The sequence below is a fragment of the Prionailurus bengalensis genome, chromosome A3, assembly GCF_016509475.1.
Source record: "Prionailurus bengalensis isolate Pbe53 chromosome A3, Fcat_Pben_1.1_paternal_pri, whole genome shotgun sequence".
Lineage (NCBI taxonomy): Eukaryota > Metazoa > Chordata > Mammalia > Carnivora > Felidae > Prionailurus > Prionailurus bengalensis.
In genome coordinates, this window is record NC_057354.1 from 87,509,222 (window position 1) to 87,531,866 (window position 22,645).

Genomic DNA, 22,645 nt, shown 5'->3' on the forward strand with positions numbered 1-22,645 from the left:
GTGCTCTATGGACAGGGCCGGCCAGGTGCCCAAATGTCGTAACTTCTTAACCCCTCTACCCCACCATCTGGCGGCCGTTGAGATGAAACAAGATCTACGTCGAGTCACTCAAGCACCAAACCCTTGGTGGGGCTGGTGCGGGGTGGGGGGATACATCCTTAGTCACATCGCAGCCTGCTGGCACACTGATGGCACTCACTTCTCTGTGGATGTTTGGCTCTAGAATGTACTGCGGCCAGGGCCATGTGAGATGTTTTCCTTGGCTCAGCAATTTGTTTTCACACTTTGCTGTGGGAAAGTTAAGTCAGGGAGTTCAATCACTGAAGAGCATTTTGGACAGGTGAGAAACTTCTAACTGGTTGCCGCTGGCTGACGACACTGGAACTTTTCTGGGTGTCTTCCTTCAACTGTTTTCCTTTGTTTGAAGGCTTCTGCAGGCAGCAGACCAACAGTGTGCTGCATTGGCCTCAGGGGAAAAAACGGTGTGCAAGTCCTAACCCTGCATTTCTATGGCTTTATGATCTTTGGCAATCCTTCTCCCATTCGTTTCCTGATGTAATTGGGTTCTAGTGAGAATTAACTAAAGGAAGACACAAAATAAAATTGAGGGTTTATCGGAAACATAAATGTTTAAGGATTTTGTTCACTACCTTTGGCTATTTCTGACTAGTTATTTGTTTTAACTTTTTTTCTTTACCTCATATTTTATTTAGTGTGATGTGTCATTTTATTTAGGTTTTCCGGAAACCTAAAGACTATTGTTCTTATAAAAAACAAAGCTTTGGCATGACAGTATTTTAGAAAGCGCTCCCTCTTTTGAGACTAGTCTTGGGTCACTGTGGGTTTTCTTTATATGGCCTTGACAGATGGTGGCCTTACCTCAAGGTATGTTGGTTTTATTGACCAGAATGTCAATAAATTGACCAGAATGTCAGTGACCCAAATCTGGGGTGGTTCCTAAGAGTGAGAACAGAATGTTCTGCTTTCTCTGCATGGACTCAGAGTTTCTGGTCCAGTGGGAATTAATTAATTATTGCATTCTTCTAGGCGCTGTAAATACAAAGGGCATAAGGTGTGGTCCTGTCCTCACCAAGCTTACAAGCTCACATGGCAGAAGTGAGCAAAGTGGGCTGGTGTGAGGAGAGCAGAAGTGGCAGCGGAATGATCAGGGGCTGACATCTGCTTCAGTGTTGGGGAACAGGGGAGAGAGAGGTGGAAATGAGAAGCGGAGAGGGCAAGCCCTGTCTGGGGATGGTGGGGCAGGTGCACCGGTGTTCCAGCCACATGGCACATTTGGGAGTTCAGGCCTGATGCTGCCTATTCAAGAGGGCTGGGCATCCGTACGGAGAGTGAAACCTGACTTCTAAAATCCTGACAACTAACTAAAACTACCAAAGAACAACGCAGATCATCACCTACCACTATGTAAAACTTATCTGTTGGCTGAATACCACCCCCTGGACTGCCAAGATCCAGTGGGGAAACTGAGGTAAAGATGTGGTAATTGCTTGCATTGCTGTGCATCCCACAGATGGTCAGCTTTTCCAAACCACAAGGGTGGCCCAGGTGTTTCCAGAGATCCTGCACTCAGCCCACAGAAAGGACTTTAAGTCTGTGGTCAAGGCAAAGAACCTGAGAATGACCTTGACCTTTTTCTTCACATGCTGGGGAAAGATGCCAACACCGTTCTTGGAAACAAAAGAGCTTAGTGATTTGAGGTGTTAAAAAACAAAATTCAATTGAGTACATTTTATAAATTTTTTTTAATGTTTATTTTTTGAGAGACAGAGTGTGAGTGGGGGAGAGGCAGAGAGAGAGGGAGACAGAATCTGAAGCAGGCTCCAGGCTCTGAGCTGTCAGCACAGAGCCTGGCACAGGGCTCGAACTCATGAACTCATGAGATCCCCATGATCTGAGCCGAAGTTGGACGCTTAACCGATTGAGCCACCCAGGTGCCCCCAACTTTGTAAATTTTAAGATCAAATTAGAAAGGAGCTCCAAGGAGCTGTATGAGATGGAAGACTTGTATAAGCAGGAGGGGGCAGGGACAGGGAAAGAGTGGATGACCTCATCTTTCTTTGGGGGACAGAAGGGGTCTATCAGGTGAATTACCTCACTCGAGCGCACCAGGAAATTCCAGCCTGACTAGCTAAGCACATTTCTGGTGAAGGCTGAAACTGCAATTAGGTTAGGTATTAAGTTTTGGTTTGGTGATGTGGACTTAGCACAAGAGACTCCATTTTGGACCTGCTGTCCTTTTCTTAAACAGAGGTGAACTTGTACTTATTTATTTTTTTGTAACAGAGGTGAACTTTTTAAGGCTGAGACAGAGTGCCCTCTGGGGCAGTGGCTGAGAACATGGGCTTGGTAGGTGGAGTTGATCAGCCTGAATCCCATGCTCTACCATTAACTCGCTCTGGGACTCTGGGAAAACTGCTCCTGTGAGCCGACTCAGTTTTCTCATTTCTACAACAAGAATTCCCACTTGAGGATGGAGTTGTGAGGACTCCATGAGTCACTGTATATAGAGTGCTGGGAACCATGCCTGGCACATAGCTGCAGTTTTTATTGAAAGCTGATTATTAATAGAAATATTTATAATGTGGATGGGGGGAGGGACAGCCAGTCATCCTGATTATCAAAATGCAATGGTGTGTAAATGTGATGGATAGTCACCTCCCTGAGCCAAGAGCAGGGCTTGGGGCACAGACTGAAGAGGCTAAGAAAAGCACTTGCCCCTCCCCTGCTTTCAGAGGGCTTCCGCCAGCTGCTGGGGGTCTCAGCCACAGATGAGGTTGTTGTTTTGACTCATCTGATGACCCAGGCTTGAGGTTGCCCGCTCTCGAAAAGTTTATACCAGCCTCTCATCTGGTGGGGAAGGCACCCGAGGAAGGAAAACTAAACTGACACAAATTTGGTCAGAACTCGGCAAAGATTTGCCCTCTTTCTTCAAAGAGGATCCTCCCCACCCCTAGACGGGTGCACTGGGCACTGCTGGAGGGTCAAATGCCTTCTGCCTGCTGCATTGGGGGGGCTTCCTGATGTCTGGGCCAGAGGTAAAACTTCCCTTCAGGGCTAGTGTTTTCCACAATGACTTGGCTACTAACAAAAAGTCCCTCAGGGCCCCCTATGTGTATTTGAATAAAAATGATCATGAATAATGATTGACTGTCATCATCACTGTGCTTTGCGTTTACAGGGTAGGGAGGGCTCAAGCTCTGGGGACAAGACCTGGGGGCCTCCCACAGTCCTGTCTGGAGGAAGGTAGCTGGCATGCTTCTCCAGGTGAGGCTCAGAGCCACCTGAGGGGCCTGTCCATGTTCATACAGCTGCATCTCAGGAAGAGGAACGTCCAGCCCACCACTTTACTGTGGCAGCTCTCTGGACCCACAATCTCTCCTGGGCTAAAGCATCAGATACCCTTAGCATCATAGTTAAGAACTCAGCTTCAGGAGCCAGATTATCTGAGTCTGAACGTGAGCTCTGCTATGCGACCTGGGCACAACCTCTCTGTACCTAACTCGTGGGGTCATTATGAGGATTACATGAGTTAACATATGGCGAATGCCTGGAAGTCTGGCATGAAGCAAAAGCTCAATAAATTCCAGCTTTTGTTCACATTTACTATTACTTACTGGTGCTATCAAGTTGAACCAAATGGAATTGCTGCCTTTCCAGCATTTGTGACCTATAAAAATGGCAACTTCATATAGATGGGTGGTTTTTTTACATTTCTTTTTTTTTCCAACGTTTATTTATTTTTTTTGGGGGGACAGAGAGAGACAGAGCATGAACGGAGGAGGGGCAGAGAGAGAGGGAGACACAGAATCGGAAACAGGCTCCAGGCTCCGGGCCATCAGCCCAGAGCCTGACGCGGGGCTCGAACTCACGGACCGCGAGATCGTGACCTGGCTGAAGTCGGACGCTTAACCGACTGCGCCACCCAGGCGCCCCATAGATGGGTGGTTTTTTTTTTATTTATTTATTATTTTTTTTTTTAATTTTTTTTTCAACGTTTTTTTATTTATTTTTGGGACAGAGAGAGACAGAGCATGAACGGGGGAGGGGCAGAGAGAGAGGGAGACACAGAATCGGAAACAGGCTCCAGGCTCTGAGCCATCAGCCCAGAGCCCGACGCGGGGCTCGAACTCATGGACCACGAGATCGTGACCTGGCTGAAGTCGGACGCTTAACCGACTGCGCCACCCAGGCGCCCCAAGATGGGTGGTTTTTAATGGGGGTGGAGGTTCCCTCCCATCTCCTAGGGGACATGTGGCAATCTGGAGACTGTGAGATGGCAGTGCTACTGGCACCTAGTGGGTAGAGGCCAGGGATGCTAACAGGAGAACTCCAACAGCAAAGACTTATCCAGCCCCAAAGTCAATAGTGCCAAGGGTGAGTAGGGGGCCACCTAATAGTATTCTACTATGCACAGATTTTTATTTTTATTTATTTATTTAAAAAAAAATTTTTTTTCAACATTTATTTATTTTTGGGACAGAGAGAGACAGAGCATGAACGGGGGTGGGGCAGAGAGAGAGGGAGACACAGAATCGGAAACAGGCTCCAGGCTCTGAGCCATCAGCCCAGAGCCCGACGCGGGGCTCGAATTCACGGACCGTGAGATCGTGACCTGGCTGAAGTCGGACGCTTAACCGACTGCGCCACCCAGGTGCCCCTTATTTTTATTTTTTTAACATTTTTATTTATTTTTGAGACAGAGAGAGACAGAGCATGAACAGGGGAGGGGCAGAGAGAGAGGGAGACACAGAATCTGAAACAGGCTCCAGGCTCGGAGCTGTCAGCACAGAGCCTGACGCGGGGCTCGAACTCACGGACCGTGAGATCATGACCTGAGCCGAAGTCGGACGCTTAACTGACCAAGCCACCCAGGCGCCCCTGCACAGATTGTCTTAAAACATCCCTTTTTAAAACCAACATGGCTCCCACTGCCTAGAGAAGGAAGGCTCACTTCCAATAGGCTCTGGCCTCCAATTTGTCTCCAGTCTTATCTCCTCCTGCTGTAGCCACAAAAGGTAGCCTATAACAGCAGGTCCTTCAACACTCCGGGTCTGGAATAACCTCTCTGCTCTCCCCACTAGGCAAACCCTAACACCTGCTCTGGGGAGTTTCTCCCAAAGTGCCTTTCTGTCCAGCCTGGCTGACCACGGCGATCCCTGGTGGCTCTTAACTAACGTGACTCCCGGGTCCCATTCCTAGAGATTACGATTCAGTGGGTTGGGGTGGGGCTCAGCCATACTTTCAGAAGCCCCAGGGGGCTCATGCTCTCCCTGGTGTGGAAACCACCGTGCCCTGGCAGGCATCTTTATTTCCAAGCTGTTCTTTGTTCTGTTACTACTTATGTACACTAACCGTTTGCAGGCACTTCCAGCTTATTTTATTAGCTGTGCTGTAAAGATGCTGGAGGGCAAAGACCTCTTTTTGGAGACTTGCTACTCGGTGGGATCCAATCCAGTGACTTCCCCTCCACAAATTCTAACTGGTGAATTAAACCTGAATCCAGGAATTTTCAGATTTTGCTGAACCCAAGAGTGACCTGAGGTGCTTGTTGAAAATGCAGATTTCCAGGCTCCAACCCCTAGCGGTTATGCCTCAGTGGCTTGGGCGAGGGCCCTGGAACCTGAATGTTTAACCTGTTTTATTATTTTTAAAAAATGTTTATTGATTTATTGAGGGGGGAGGGGCAGAGAGAGATAGGACGAGGGAGAGAGAGAATCCCAAGCAGGCTCCACACTGTCAGCGCAGAGCCCAACTCGGGGCTCGATCCCACAAACCCTGAGATCATGACCTGAGCTGAAAGCAAGAGTCGGACGCTTAACCCGCTGAACCCGCTGAACCACCCAGGCGCACTAGCCAGCTGGGTTTGAAGCAGGTGTCCCTCAGCCTGTTTTCTGATCCTCCAACATGCCCAGCCTCAGGGGTCTCAGGCATGCCTTATGGAAGTCAATGTCCCTTTAATTGGTTGCTGGGATGCCTCCAGCCCCAGGACCCCAGGATACCAGGGAACACTTACACACATGCTGGCTTGTCTTCCTGCACCAAAAATCTGCAGGTTCCATGGAAGCAGAACTGACTGTGGGAATCTGGGCAGTCATTAAAATGGGACACCACAGCTGCGGCCACAGGCGGGTCTGCTGGGGAAAGAAAAGACATTTGGCTCAGATCCGGATTAGCCAGACACACCCACAGGTCCCTACCTCACCGATCAAGTTGCAGAGGAACCCTGATGGCTGGGATTTCTGGTCCCTAGCAGCATTTCCTGGTCAGCTCTCCTTCACTTTCTAACAACTAGTCCAAGACCAGAGACATCTGTGTCACGTGCTTTCCAGCGGGGCTTTATTATTTACTTATCTTCGTAGAAAACAAAACAATCTCTCCAAAAGATTCAGTGCTATTCAGAGATACCAGAGCAGTGTTAGCTACCAGAGCGTTTAAAGCCTATTACCTGCGTGACCTAATTTTACTTTTGTAAAGTGACCGTGATCATTCTCTTAAGATAGACTTCATAAAACTCTGTTTTAAAGACAAGAAACCAGAACGTAGTTACAGAGGAGTTCTAAATAACCATTAAATTGATGCCGAGGAAGAATGGTTCAAGATACAAAAAGATGTTCATGACATATTATTGTAAGTGAAATTAGGTACATTTCCAATGTGGTCTGTATAGGATTCTACTTAAATAAACAGAAATTTAGATCCAAAGAAGTCCGGGAAAGCTGTACATAAAAAATGGTAGCAAGAGCTTCTCTGGGGCAGGGTGATTGGGAGTGATGCTGCCACGAAGAGGACTTAAAGCCCAGAAGTCCATCTGGGAGCAGCACAGACAGTACTGGAAAAGCTGGGAGTGGGCGGCAAAGGCAGTGGAGTGGGGGGCAGGGATGGGTCCCAGTTGCAGCTCTCGCACCTGTAACTCATAACAGCTTGGGGTGTCACCAAACCTCTCAGGGTTTTCCTTCCTTGGCTTTCAGATAGGAATAAAAACAGCAAGCCACTGACCACCCTAAGGGCCTCACTATGGCTTACTTTATTAGACTCCAATAGCCCTGTTTTGTCCAAATAACACTCGAGACGCAGTAGGTAGCTAGTTTACAATGGCATGACAGATGCAGTTGCCACTGCTTCTTTCAAAAGGTCCTCTTATGTTTGTGTTTTGGGGAGTGAGTCTTCCTCATTTATGTATATATTTTTTTGAGAGAGAGAGTGTGTGGGTGAGCAGGGGAGGGGCAGAGAGAGAGAGGGAGAGAGAGAGGGAGGGAAGGAGAGAGGGAGGGAGGGAGGGAGGGAGGGAGAGAATCTCAAGCAGGCTCTCACAGACCCTGATGCAGGGCTCAATCTCACGAACCACAAGATCATGACCTGAGCCAAAGTCAAGAGTCAGACACTTAACTGACTGAGCCACCCAGGTGCCCTTCCCACTTATTTATTTATTTATTTATTTATTTATTTATTTATTTGGCAAAAACATGTTCTTAGAACTCTTGCTCTTTGAGAAAAGGCAGTCCGTTTCTTATTGTGGGGTTTTAGACTACCACTAAATATTAAAACCACATTCCTCTCTCTCCAGGAATTGCTTCTAGAAGTATCATATTTGGAAATCTCATAATTCCAGTAGAAAAAGCAGAGGGTGAAAATTCAAGATTCCTTGATGCAGAAGGTGAAAGAATGCTTAGTGGCTACGAACATGGGCTTAAGCAGAGAGGGGTTCGAATCCTGCCCCTGCCACCTGGCTGAAGGACTACTTGAGCTTTTTTAGCCTGCTTCTGCCATGGGGAGTCCACCTGCTTCCTGGGTGGCTCTGAGGGCTGAACTAGGCAAAAGTTGTTCAGTACTGTACTCAACCAATCGTCTGGTACATATCATTCAGCTGCTGCTCTTCTGTCATGATCACTGATAGTCCCAAGATGCTAAAGAACCTCCATATGTGGCAAGACCATTACTGTATATAACCTCTCCCTGCTGCCATAAATCCAGCGTAGTGTAACTAAAAGTCCAAGCGTCCTTACATACTTTCACGTGTGAGGACAGGCAGAGATGCCCAAAGCCAGGTGGAGATGTAGACCCAGAGCTGCTGGCCAGTCTTGCTGTCCCTGTCTAGCAGCCGCCTCCAGGACATGTGCTCCAAGTGCCTCTGCTGGTTACAGTTACCTATGAGTCCCAGGCCTGGGTAGTTGATGAACGGGTTTGGTCACTGGCTGACAGTGGACACTGGGATGTTGAGGCTGGAAAGATCTGCTGCGGTTCTCATAACTGGCTTCTCTCTGTGTTCATCAAACTCGTCGAGGAGCAAACACAGAATGATGAAGGGCTAGTGAATCTAATTTGATGTAGACCCTGAAAAAGGCTTTTGATAAGCTCCACAAAAGGCCATTTAGAAGACTACCTCCAAGTGGCTAGTGGGAGTCCCCCGTCAGGGCTCAGAGTTGGGCTCTTCATACGTGGTCTGTGGACCAGCAGCTTTACATCCCCTGGAGTTCGTCAGAAAGCCAAGTTCACAGTCCATACCCTAGACATACTGAATTAGGGTCTTGGGGATGGTGCCCAGGAATCTGTGTGACAAGCTCTCTGGGTGATTTTTTTCAAAAGTCAGGTTTACTGGGATAGAATTGATACAGAGTACCTGTGCCCTTCAGGTGATTCTGCTAGGCACAGGCTGAGACACGGGCTTGTATCACACGTGATACATCAGGGGTCTTGAAAGGGACCCTTTTTGGAGCTGGTCATCTGTCAGCTCTTCAAAATATAAATGACACTAAAACTCGAGATCTGCTAACAGTCTTTGTAGCAAAGCGTCAGGTCAATAGATACAAACTACCGGAAGAACTCTGGATCTGTCCTTGGGAGAACTACTCTCCAAAACTGATTGGTAAGGAGGAGACCCAATGCCGTGATCTCATTCAGCCTGTATTTATGGATATTTTGCCTCATCTCATAAATGACTCAAGGAATCTTTATAAAAACAGATACCATAAAAAGGGAATGAAAATGGGAAAGGCGTGTGTGTGTGAGAGAGACAGACAGAGGCAGAGAAGGGGAGGAGAGGGGGGAAAGAGAGGAACCGAGGGAGACCGAGACGGGCAGTGCGAAAGGGAAGGAGAGATGAGGACAAAGAAAAATAAGATGGGGTGGAAAAGAGCAAAGAAGTTTGTATCTGGTTAGTACATGACACACATTAGGACACATGTATGTGCTGAAGCTGAGTGGCAACTGGAGCCCTATGTCTCCAAGCACAGTCTATGCAAGGGTGCACATGGGCCAGCAGATGTAAATGCACTTGTTTTTGCACATGCAGGACAGGCTCAGCTTTGCCCGAGTCTATGGTCACAGAACAACTTTTCTTTGTGGCTGCCTTTGAAGAGGATTTAAAAAAAAATTTTTTTTTTTTACATTTATTTATTTTTGAGAGACAGAGTGAGACAAAGTGAGAGCGGGGGAGGGGCAGAGGGAGAGGGAGACACAGGATCGGAAGCAGGCTCCAGGCTCTGAGCTGTCAGCACAGAGCCCGACGCGGGGCTCGAACCCACAGACCGTGAGATCATGACCTGAGCTGAAGTCGGACGCTCAACTGACTGAGTCACCCAGATGCCCCCTTTTGAAGAGGATTTTATGCGTTACCGTGGACAATATCCTCCTGGATTTCCTGGAGTCCATGCAGAGGCATCCGCCAGTGTAAACCCTCCCTGGGTCACCCAGCTCACTAAGAAGCCAAAGCCCAGGCAATGAGGAAGCTCCCTGCCACCGTCATGGGGATGGCAGCTAACGCACACTGGTTTTGCTGTCTGCAGTCAGAGACCAGGATGAGGATAGGAGTCTGTTGTAGAACCCGGGCCCTGGCCTTCCATAATCCCACCTTCCTGACTTGGCCCAAGGCAGTGAGGTGCCAAGGGAGCTCGATGCCAGTCAACTAAACAATGCCAGATCATTAAAATGATGTTTATTTGTTTGTTTATTTATTTTTGAAAAAATGTTTGTAGAGCCCGACGCGGGTTCGAACTCGTAAACCGCAAGATCGTGACCTGATCCGAAGTCAGACGCTTAACCGACTGAGCCACCCGGGCAGCCCAAACAATGTTTATTTTTAAAACCTTTTTCCTGATCATAAAAGCGATACATCACTGTAGAAACCCTTTTGTAAATGCCAACATAAAATTAAACAAAAGCACCTTAGAGAATAAAACCCATTTTTATCCACCACTTAGAGAGAGAACTACGTCAGTACAGTGCACATGTGCACTCATGTAAAATTACGGTTTCCTTCTGTTAGTTGCATTTTTTCCCCTTGATATAATCACAAACATCTTAAAAGTGAGCATTTAGTCCAAGAATGTGCACAGGGTGAAGTCCTGGTCCCTGACCCCAAGAAGTTCAATGTGTGTAATGTGTAGGGCAGGTCCTGTTTTTAGTGTACTCTTGGCAGCTTTGGGGGACGTGACCTGCACTTGAGAAGAGAATCAAACAATGGTCCCCAAGGGTGAGCCACACTGTAGCCCTGAGCTTTCACGGAGCCATCTTGGTGTGAGCCAGCCACAGAATGGAGGCAGGCACTGGGCACGTCTGGCCCTAGGGGTGATGTGTGGGCCTCCGGGGCTCATGTGCCTAAAAGGCACATGCAAAGTGTGAAGCCACGGTGAGGGGCAGTGACTGTTCTTGTTCCAGGGCTTCGAAAGATTTTTTATTTATTTTTTTAATGTTTATTAACTTTTGAGAGAGAGACAGAGACAGAGTGAGTGCAGGGGAGGGGCAGGGGGAGAGAGAGGGAGACATAGAATCTGAAGCAGGTTCTGTGCCTGACGTGGGGCTCGAGCTCACAAACCACGAGATCATGACGGGCGCTGAAGTCGGATACTTGACTGGCCACCGAGGCCATGTTCCAGGGCTTCTAAAGATGATTGCCTCAGATACCACCAGAATCGGCGGGGAAAACCCCAATACTGCAGCATGGTCAGCCCAGACAGACAAGACTGTTCCTACTGATGTTCAAAGCTTCCCCAAGGTTCAGGAGGAAAGGGAGTCTGTGGGAGGTTGGGGAGGGGAGAAGAGGGCTTACCACTTTCTGACTGTGCACTGTGTGCCAGGTGGTGTTCATAGATCACCTCTCCAAACTAGGCAGGGTAGACAGTAATAGGTGGAGGATTTGCTCAGTAATTTAAGTAAAAATGAGCTTTACTAGGAAACCTCCAAATTCCCAGCATCATCCCAGAGAATGAGTCTTTTTCCCTTCCTCCTTATCTTTCTCTCTCCCCTCCTCCTTTCTCTACCTTCCTCCACTCTCTTGCACCGTACCCTCTTAATTTTTCTTTCTCTTCTTTCTGAAAACTCAAAGAAATATCAAGAGAAGGAAGGAAAGGCATAGATACTTAAAATGTAGAAAACCTCCCACTTAAGAAAGGAAGGCAGTGAAGGCTGACAAGCAACTCCAAGGAGGGCCTCCCCGGAAGTCCAGGCAGAGGGGAGACCCAGCTGGCTGCACTCCCCAGGGCTCTGGACCCTGTGTTTGCCTCCAGGCCCCGAGTCTGATTAGTACTCAGGGCTGATCGGAAAACCAAATGCTCCAGTTTTCAGAACAGACCTCATACTGAGCCCATCCATAGCTGGAATTTCAAAGCTGCTGGGTTCCTGTTGCTCTGAAATTTACGAGAGGCCTCTCCGACCTGTTAAGCAAATGGACATCTTGCAGACACCACTGTTCTCCAGGGAAGCTGTGATAGCTTTGCCCAGAGACCACAGGCCCGCTAATAGGGCCTGGAGCCCAGCTCCACTCACGGGAAGAGGGTCTGGAAGAGCAATCGAGGGGCACGGAAACCAGGGATTCAGTTCACAGGAGGGGTCTCTCCGGCTCAGAAGGGCGGGGGTGGTAGCCATCTGGACGGTTCCCCGAAGAGCAGCATCCACATCACCAAGTACAATCACCCCCCTTTCAAAGCAGTCCTAATTGGGCTTTCTGGGCTGGCCAGGGGGAGCCGGCCGAAGCGGCCGCTCCTCACTCTCTCCTCCAGATGTCAGAAGCTGCGGACACACTTGCCCTCTGCAAAGCTTACATCATTTATAGCCATTTCATCACTTCCTCGAATATCACGGCTAACTTTGTGACAATTTAATAACGACGCCTGGCTTTTTAGTAGGAACTTGCAGCCAAGGTTTTTGACCTGGGACTAAATATTTTCTCTTCAGACACTACAATGGCAAAACCAACTAATGCTTCTGGAATGTCTAGGAGAAAAGGCAGGAGATTAATTTAATGAAGATGGGAGTCGGCAAGCAGCCCCTGGTGAAGCTGGGGGAGTGTATGCACGTGAGACCTGCAGTCTGACGCTCCCAGGTGCCAGGCGAGAGTCACACACGGTTCTAGGCTCAGTTCTCGGATGGGGGAGGCTTGCTTCAGGCCACCATCAGGCCCATTTTACAGGAATGACATTCCAAGCTCACATGAAGCAATGAATGACCCTACAGAGTCAGCGTGCGTGGGAAGGAAAGGCTGGTGCAGAGGCTTACGTGCAGGGTGGCAGGAGTGCTAAGCCAGGGCTGAGAGAAATCAGTGGTATAGAACCCAGGTGCCTCTCCAGGTACAGACTGGTGAGGAGAAACTCTGGCTCCTGGGTGTTTGAGGGGTGAGAATAAAAACTCTGAGAAGATTTATAAGGGATCCTGAAGACGGAAAGCACGGTCAGTCTCAAGTGTGGCAACGCTGCTGACCTTTACCACAGAGAGGAATGCCCGCTAAGAAAGAGAATCAGTACGGACATTTCCTCAGGCCCTGTGAGTGGGCAGAACAAGGGGGCAGCTTTCAGACCAGCAGTGGAAATCAGGAGAGCGCAGAAAAGAAATCCCAGTCACGCTCACGGGAGTAGAACACATCTTACTCTCCAGCACTACTGACCGGTGAGGGGATCAGTTTTGCTGTTTTGGGGATGTGTGTGTAGGATGAGATAAATATAATCATCCAGCTGATTGACTATTAAAACCAAGGCAGTGAATACCTTAAAAACAGATGTAAAGCAACTGGAAGACAGTTTGGCTTCAGAGGACCGTCACTTAAGAGAGAAGGGACATTCATTTTAATTAAGCAACGAAAGAAAAAAGTCACCGTAAGTAGTGTTGAGGTTCCTCCCCCCACTCCACTTGATGAGGTGTGTGTGGGGGGAAGGGGTGGGGGATGGAAGGCAGTGCCATTTTTGCCATTACCATCCCCCTCCCCAAGATTCTCAACTTCCTGAAAGTAACTCCTATATCTAAAAGATACAGATTTTTCCTATAACACGATCCCTGAACACAGATTTACTGATTCTTCAGTAATCATTTCCCAAACTGGCTCATCTTAACCCTACTTGGCTTTCTTAAACTGGTTTTAGACCCTACCCACCCCTCTACCCCACTCAACGGAATAGACACAGCATCATCTCTTTAAAGCTCCAACCACCCTATGGTGTAAGCATTACTAGCCTCAAGGTTTAGATAACCTTGCCAATGGACATATAGCTAGAAAGTGCTAGAAGGTACTAGAATTGTAATTTTATCTCTGTTCTTTCTGATGTTAAGAGAATGCAGAGCTGCAGAAAATTAGACACTATTCAGGTCCAGGAAGAATGCTGGGAAGGCACACAATCTAAGTCTACAAATCATGTGGCAGTGAGGAAGGAGAACACTTGTTAGGCAGCTTCTGGTAATCAGAAAGGGGCACTTTTAGGAGAAACAAGAAGAAGCATTACTTTATTTTGGGGAAGAGTGGGAAACTACACATATGGAACTTATTATTCCCACAAGAGAGCAGTGGCTGAGAAACACAGATGCAAAAGAGATTTCTATACGTCCACAGACTATGGTTAACCGAGGAACAGCTGGCAGTAGGGTGGGGGCTGATTCACAGGATGGTACTCAGCCCCCTCACAAAGTACACCCCCACCACAGCCCCAACCTCTGGGCTAGGTGGTGCTCATGCCGAAAAGACTGGGAGCTTTCTGGCTCAGAGCAGAGTTACAACGGACTCTTGAATTGCTTTTGCAGCTTTAAACAAGATGCTGGGGGGGGGGGACCCTAAGGGAACATTTGAGCTAATTCAATTCCCTCTGTGATCATTTCTCTCTTTGGGTAAAATCCAAGGGGGGGGGGGCATCAGATGTGATGGAACTGAATTCACAGAAGGGTATCAATAAAGAAGTAGAGGACATATTTTCTACATTCCCACAAAGATACTGGTTTTCAGTTACACAAAACACGTGTGTGTGTGTGTGTGTGTGTGTGAGAGAGAGAGAGAGAGAGAGAGAGAGAGAGACAGAGACAGAGGGAGAGAGAGAGAGAGAGAGAGGGAGATGGGAAAGCATATACATTCTGAGAAAAGTCACAGGTGGTATTTGACCCCAGTGGGGTTCATCCTGTTTGTGCTTCTACAGAAGCAGAACCTGTATCACCTTTTACTAGTCCAACACAGAGAAGAGAAAAGACAACATGAACACAGAATACTTTGCTAGGTTCATATCCCACCTAAAGTATCTGGGCTTAGAGTTTTTAACTCAGTGTGGATTTTCTGAGGTTGGATTATGATGGTGCTAATGATGACTTATTATTAATACTAGCTACTACTAATAAATTGTCTATAACTGCAAGCACTATCCCTAACATTGTATATAGAGAATTCCATTTAATCCTCACAAGTCCCATTTTATCGATGAGGAAAATGAAGATGAAGGAGGTAAAGCTTGTTCAATGATGCTAAGTTAGCAAATGGCAGAGCTGAAACCAGAACTCATGGGCGGCTGTCTCTAAAGCTCTTGCTGTAATATATCACACTGTCACTTCAGAGGGTGTGTGTGTATGAGAGAGAGAGAGAGAGAGAGAGAGAGAGAGAGAGAGAGAGAGAGAGAGAATATGAATAAATTGAGGTTAAGAAATCCTTAAGGACACCTTCTGTAGTTAAGACAACTCTTCTATTTGATGAATAAACAAATCAGGAATTACCATGAGACATGAAATCCTCAGGACCATTTTAGAAGTAAAGAGCTAAAAGTTCCCTGGCGAAATGGCTTTAATTAGCAAAGGGCTTCAGGAATCAAAAACACAATCTCAGCCTAGTCATGTGAAGTACAGGCTAGATCCAGAGTTTGTATACTCCTCTAATTATGCCCAGCATGCATATTTCAACATGGCCTCTGACTTGCACCCAGATGCCCCCAGTAACACTTCTTCCTCCCCTAAAGGGCACGAGGAAGGGAGATGCATGTGTGAGATGCCCCAAATTGTCCCCCGACTGCAATCTAGACCCATTATAGATTAAAATGAGATGGAAATAGAAAGGGGATACACCTGACACAGAAGATTACCCCTCCCACTGAGTTCCTCTTCCTCTTCATCATCCTGTTTCTCCAGCCCGTAGGTTGCTCCTTCTCTCCCTACCTTGGCCTTAGTAATTTTCAGCAAAAAATCAATTAAGAAAATTGCAGGTCATAATTTTGCTTTGAAGACTGAAAGCCAAACCTCTCATCTCTCTTACTACTTAATAATTTGATTTCAGAGAGATAGATCATATCTTTCATATCTGCAAACCAGAAAGCCCCTTATTCTAATTACATCCTCTTGGGTGTCAACCAGCATCTGAAACTTCATTTCAAATTTCCATTTACAAAGCAAACAAGGATATCTATGTTTGGCTCTCATCAGCCAGCTTTGAACCACAACGTGAATGGCTCTGGGAACTAGAGCCGAGTCCTGCTGGATGGGGATTTCTGTTTTGGCTTTGTTGAAGGAACAGCCCCGTTGGAGCCCAGGGCTACCTGGCTTTACAGTCTCTGTGTGTCTCTGTTCTCCTCTGTATTAATATCAAAATTGTTAGGTAAAGTGGCTGGCAGGAAATCCTCAATCCACCCTTAGGAAAAAATGCTTCCTCTTGTTGAGTCTTTGAACCATAATCCCTTCAAACCCTCCACACTGAATACATATAAGTATTACTGGGATGATTATTTTTCTAGAACATTCTATTCCCTCAGAACTTTTGACAGATGCCTTTTTTCATTTACGGTCTGTAGATGTAGTCTGGGTGGATGAAGGATTCTCTTCATTTTAAGTGAGGAAATTGAGGCATCCAGAGGTAAATTTAAGGCAAAGCTCAAGAGCCTTAAAAACACAGATGTGAATTAGTGGCTGGGAATTTGTCCCATGACAAAAATGTGACTCTTCTTTTTTCATCCTGGTGTTACAGCGATGATATTTGGTTGCCCTTAGATAAAAAGCCCTCTGATCAAGATTATATTCCAGAGGGAAGACGCCTAGATTTTAAGGGAGTGGTGGGATTTATGGGCATTTTCTCTTTTATAATTTTCCAAATTTTATAAACATTTGAGTTTGAAAATAAACATTATTTAAAATTAAAACCTTGGGGTGTCTGGGTGGCTCAGTTGGTTAAGCGCTGGACTCTTGACCTGAACTCAGGTCATGATCTCACGGTCATGGGATTGAGCCCCGTGTCAGGTTTTGTGCTGAGCATGGAGCCTGCTTGGGATTCTCTCTTTCCCCCTCTCCTTCTGCTCCTCTCCCCCACTCATACTCGATCCCTCTCAAAATAAACTTACAAAGCAAAACAAAACCTTATATACAACACTATGAAGATAATTAAAATTTTAAAAATTTTTTATTGTTTTGCTCAAAGGACTGCAGCTCTCTAGGAAACTGGCCTTAAGGAATCTAGATTTGGATCTGCATAAAACATGTTACTGTCTCACGTTTTATCATTAAAAGGGGATCAGGAAGAAGGAGACACAAAATAAACATTTAGAGAAGACAGAGGATGCTCAGATGAAAGATGTGTAGTAAAGGCTGAGTTCAGGCTTGGCCTCTAGGCATAGAAACCTTAAATGCTCTCACTATAAACAAACACCAGAAAAAATATGGCCTACGTGATCCACTCCATTTCTAACCCATATACTCACACTTTTTGTTTTGCTTTTTCAGTTGAAAGCCAACAACAGTGAAACTGTTCTATTGAAGAAGGCAGGGAATGAGAAGAAGGAAAATAACTAGTACGGAGATTCCCAGGAGTTTCCCCAAACTTGTGTTCCTTTCCCTGCTGGACACGGAGACTACATCTCCTAGCTCTCTTGCAGATAAGTATGGTCATGTGACCAGATTGTGGCCAATGGATGTGAGCACAAGTGATGTGTGCCCTTCCCAGGTTTGGTCCATAACAACCTCTGTGGGATCTCTCTTTTTCTTTCCCTAGCTGAGGGTGGAAGGAGAGAATTCTTCCAAGGGCATGGAGGGAAGAACCACTAGACGGAAATAGCCTGGGTTCTTGACTAACTGCATGGAAAGAAGTCTGCAAGGCTAGGAACACCTGCACAGACTTTGACATGAGCAGGACGTAAACAGCACTCAGGACTTATCTGTTATAGCAGGGAGTGTTACTCTAATGCCAAGCCTGAAGTCTGAATAGCGTCTGGGGGGTTGGTTATGGAGTTTCTGATGAGGAAGAAATCCTCACAATAGATCATATCCCTTTCTCCTTTCTCCCATTGTCCTTTCTGGGAACTTCACCCAAACACTAACATGTCTTACAATTGATGTGAAGTCAATCTGGCCATGACTGGAAACCTCCACTTTGAAACCCTTGCTCTTCGGCTTAAAGTACGTCCTGTCTGTTCTCCAGCATAGAGAGGTCAGGTCAACCCTCATAATCCTCTACAAGGGTGGTAATAGTCTTTTGGGGGCCAGGAGTGACCCATCCTTGCTCTGAATGTTTAGGAGATCAGCACTTGTACCTGTGCAAAGTATGGATGGAGCAAAGGTTGCTTCTTCAAGTCAAAGTCTGAGAACAAAACAAAATATAAGGCAGGGCTGCCACAGTCAACAACAGACAGCACCCAGCTGTTTGGACCCAAATGACACAGCTGATGTCAATTTCCTGGGACATCACAGCCCTTTAGACAAAAATCACCAAGGCAGGATAGCACCATAACTACTATAACTTCAGTCTTCAGGAGCCAGAAGGTGAATGCCCTATAATTTCAGTAAATTTCCATATCTTGCAAAATCTTAAATTAATACTGGGGAAAAAAATATGTGACTACCTGACCCAGAATATCTTGATAATATCTCATCATTATCACTGGGGGCTTTTTATCCATCCTTTAGTTTTACTGGTAGTGTATTCTATGTAAACAACTTTTATAGCAACTGCACAAAGAGTTTTATAGTTTGTTATTTAAAAAGTAATACGTGTTCATGGGGCACCTGGGTGGCTCGGTCGGTTAAGCGTCTGACTCTTGGTTTCAGTTCAGGTCATGATCTCAGGGTTTGTGATTTGGAGCCCCACGTCGGGCTCCGCACTGACAGCACAGAGCCTGCCTGGGATATTTTTTTTCCAGGGAGGGAGGCATGTGAGGGTATGTCTACATAATGAAGCATTATATGTCTAAGAACATCTGTGTTCCCATCCAGATTCATGGCTTTGCATATGAATGGCAACTTGAGTCACAATCTGTAGACTCCATAGAGCTTCTACCATTTTATTTTTTTGTAATGCAAATGGTTAAATTACATTGAAAGCTAATAGTTTTAACATTAAGAACAAGTCTTTTTCAGCTTGAGAAAGTTCTCTGTAATTATCTCTTTAGGTCAACCCTGGTTTGCTTTCTCTTCTCCTTTTGGAATTATTATACTGTATACTGCAGCATCTAGTTCTATTTTCTAGATTTGTTTGTCATGATTTTTGGTTTTTTGTCCTTCTGAGTTCTGGGAGATATTTACCAGGTCATGTTTAAATTTTGCTGATTTGATTTACTGTAATATACAATCCGTTGCTCATTGGTCCACTGTGAATATTCAAAATTGGTTGTCATTTTTTATCTCCTTGCAGCAATTTCTTTTTTTTCTTTTTTTTTGGCCATTTCTTTTTCTTAATACCTACTTGACTAATAACCTGAATATATTTCAGATTTCTATACCAACTGTTCTTAGTTTTTATTAAAAAAATTTTTTTAACATTTATTTATTTGTGAGAGACAAAGAGCATGAGCAGGGGAGGGGCAGAGAGAGAGAGGGGGACACAGAATCTGAAGCAGGCTCCAGGCTCTGAGCTGTCAGCACAGGGCCCGACACAGGGCTTGAACTCATGAAGTCGGACGCTCAACCGACTGAGCCAACCAGGCACCCCTGTTCTTAGCGTTTAATACACAGTATAATTTGCCTAAGTAAAGGGAATAGTTTTTATTGAGGTATAACTGACATGTTATATTAGTTTCAGGTGTACAACATAATGATTTGAAATGTCTGTACTGCAAAATGAGCTCTACAGTAAGTCTAACATCATCACTATACATAGTTACAGTTTCTTTTCTTGAGATGAGAACTCTAAAGATCTATTCTCTTAGCAACTTTCAGGTGTGAAATACAGTACTAACTACAGTTGCCATGCTGTAAACTACATCCCTATGACTTACTTATCTTATAACTGGAAGTTTATACCTTTTGACCCCCTTTATCCATTTTACCCATCCTCCACAATCTCTGCCTCTGGCAACCACCAATCTGTTCTTTGTATGTATGACCTTGTTGTTTCCCATTTTTAGATTCCACATTTAAATGAGATCATATGGCATTTGTTTTTCTCTGATTTATTTCACTTAGCATAATGCCCTCCAGGTCCATCCATGTTGTTGCAAACGGCAAATTTCATTTTGTTGTGTGGCTGAATAATATTCCATTCTGTGTATGTGTGTATCATCCATTCATACTGATGACATTTAGGTTGTTTCCATGTCTTAGCTATTGTAAATAATGCTTCAATGAACATGGAGGTGTATGCAGATGTCTCTTACTTACAGCTCTCTGGTATGGTTTCATAGATGTAATGTCAACTTCATTCCTAAAGACACATTTTGAGATTACCCAACACCTTCTCCCATCTCTTAGGAGTATAGACAGTTGCTGAAATTCCTCAATAATGTTCTCATATAATGAATCTTTTCACCTGCCCAGTAATTTCTTTCATCATCATTTTTACAGACAAAAATCTACATTGTTGAGTATGATGGGGAGTTAAAGTAGGTTCCATCAAAGACTGTGTGCCCCGCTCAATATTTTGGCTCCAGATAAAGACAGAAAAGGGACAGTTTAAATGTACTGGCTTCAAACATCTGAGGAATCTGTTGGGTAGAAGCAGGAGACCAAGCAAACACAGCAGTTTCTTCTTTGGGCGAGAAGGAATTTATTGTTTTCTTCTCTTGTTTGCCAGGCATCCATGCCATACCAGGAATGAGAGCTGACTGGGTTCATCATGAGGTGTGGCCTTCACTGGTGTCCTTTCTTGAGGCATCAGTAAGATCCAGACTGACCTCCCCCAACCCCACTGCCACATGGCCTGCCTTTCTCCCCATGCTCTGGCCTTCCAAGGTTGGGCTTTTGATGTGATTTTGCTTATGATAATCCCCTCACCTCGTCTTCCAACTAGAAGAATGGGTGCTGCACTGGGGCAGAATGGGTCCCATCTGTACACTCAGTGACAGAATTCCTTCAGCGCTTCTAGTACGGATGGTTTCATATTTCACTGATCACTCACTTCAGTGAGCATCCAGGGGCAGATGAGAGAAGGGAGGAATAAAAGTTCCCCAGCATTATCCAGGAAGCCAGACATTTCCTACCTTATGTGCAAACTGGGTGACTAATATAATAGTACCTCACCACCTCCACCACTTAAAAAGTTTCTCCTGGATGCTATTTAAAAACTGAGTGGATTATCTGTCTCCCAATGGGAATCCCCAGCAAAGTGGCAGCAAGAACTTCGGCATGTTCAGAGAGTAGACCCATTTCCCCTGCTGGACGCCTGAGCCTTACCTGGTCAATATCTCTCAGAACTGCGTCCCTACCCCTCTCTTCAAGGTCTGCCACATTCCCAGTGAGAAAAACCCGGTGCCCAGGTTTCTGGCCCTTCTGTCATCTAAAGGCTTTGCCCCATAGAAAGTTGTGAATTCCTGGTTTAAACCCCACAGGCTAAGTATAAACCGGCCACGTTGGAACTTTGTTCTTAAAAGCAGAAATGTTAGAGGATTCCAGGGGCCCCTGGGTGGCGCAGTCGGTTAAGCGTCCGACTTCAGCCAGGTCACGATCTCGCGGTCCGTGAGTTCGAGCCCCGCGTCAGCGCGTCAGGCTCTGGGCTGATGGCTCAGAGCCTGGAGCCTGTTTCCGATTCTGTGTCTCCCTCTCTCTCTGCCCCTCCCCCGTTCATGCTCTGTCTCTCTCTGTCCGCCACCCCCCCCCCCCCAAAAAAGAAAGAAAATAAATAAACGTTGAAAAAAAAGAAATGTTAGAGGATTCCAGAAACGCCAAGGTCATTTTCTCTCCTAATAGTTTCTTGAGGGCATACTGGTTCAGGAACAAAGACCTTATATTTCAACAAAATGGTTCTTTTCCATCAAAAGTGAAATAATACAGGGGCGCCTGAGTGGTTCAGTCAGTTAAGTGTCTCAGTATTGATTTCGGCTCAGGTCATGATCTCATGGTTCGTCAGTTCAAGCCCCACATTGGGCTCTTCACTGACAGCGCAGAGTCTGCTTGGGATTCTCTCTCTCTGCCCCTCCCCTGCTCTCTCTCTCTCTCTCAAAATAAATATTTTTTAAAAATTCGTAATAAAAAAAAGTAAAATGATGTAAGTAGAAAAGCCCTAAAGATATCTCTGCCTGTTGGTTTGAATTCTGTCCTTGGAAGCCACACAGATTAAGCGTCCTTCTTCTAAACAACAAATCTTTCATCAAGGTGCAGTCAGCCACCAAATCTGAATCTTTGTGGTGATCAACTCTGTGTAATGGCCAGCCTCCAAGATGGCTCCTGGGATCCTCAGCTCCTGGTGTCCATGGCCTTATAATGTCCCCTCCCACGCTGTCTCAGGGCGAGTGACTTCAGAGGCTAGGTCTCAAAAGGCACTATAACTTCTTCTTTGCACACGCTCGCTCACTTGCCTTCTTTCTCATGGCTCACTCTGGGGGAAGCTGGTTGAGAGATCACTGGGGCGCCCAAAGGAGACGTCCATGTAGCAAGAAACTGAGAGCTCCTCCCAAAAGTTATGTGAATGAGCCATTATCTGGTTTCCAGTCAAGCTTTCAGATGACAGGGCGGCCCCAGTGGACATCTTGACAGCAATCTCCAGAAGAGACCCTGAATCAGAACTTCCAGCTAAGCTGCTTCTGAATTCCTGACTCTCAGAGCCTGTGTGTGATGAATGTTTACCAATTTAAGCTGCTTAATTTTGGAGTAATTTGTTATACTGCAATAAATGACAAATATACCCTCCAAGTTCCTATAAATTTTCTTTAAGCAAGCAAACCCGTAAACACTTTACCTCCGGATAGATTCCGACTTTTTTTTAGTGTCCACCTTAAAATAGTCCACTACAGGGTAACAATGACAACAATAACATCAATAACAAAAACACTGACTAAATGCTTTAGGGGTTGGCCTCTGTGCTAAGAGTTTTATATGTACCATCTAGATTAATTCTTTAAAAAATTTTTTTAATGTTTATTTAAAAAAAAATTGTTTTTTTTCAACGTTTATTTATTTTTGGGACAGAGAGAGACAGAGCATGAACAGGGGAGGGGCAGAGAGAGGGAGACACAGAATCAGAAACAGGCTCCAGGCTCTGAGCCAT

General features: G+C 45.8%; 1 protein-coding gene across 2 annotated transcripts in view; it reads right to left on the reverse strand.

Moving 5' to 3' along the window:
* The window catches only part of TGFA (transforming growth factor alpha), a 110,247-nt gene that overhangs the window by 16,767 nt on the left and 70,835 nt on the right, over positions 1 to 22,645 (reverse strand). The window contains exon 3 of one of the 2 annotated variants that reach the window (XM_043603606.1): positions 6,035 to 6,152. In XM_043603606.1, the coding sequence (XP_043459541.1) occupies positions 6,035 to 6,152 (118 nt within the window). Of the gene's footprint in view, positions 1 to 6,034; positions 6,156 to 22,645 lie in introns of both variants that reach the window. The other variant, XM_043603605.1, reaches the window with a different exon arrangement.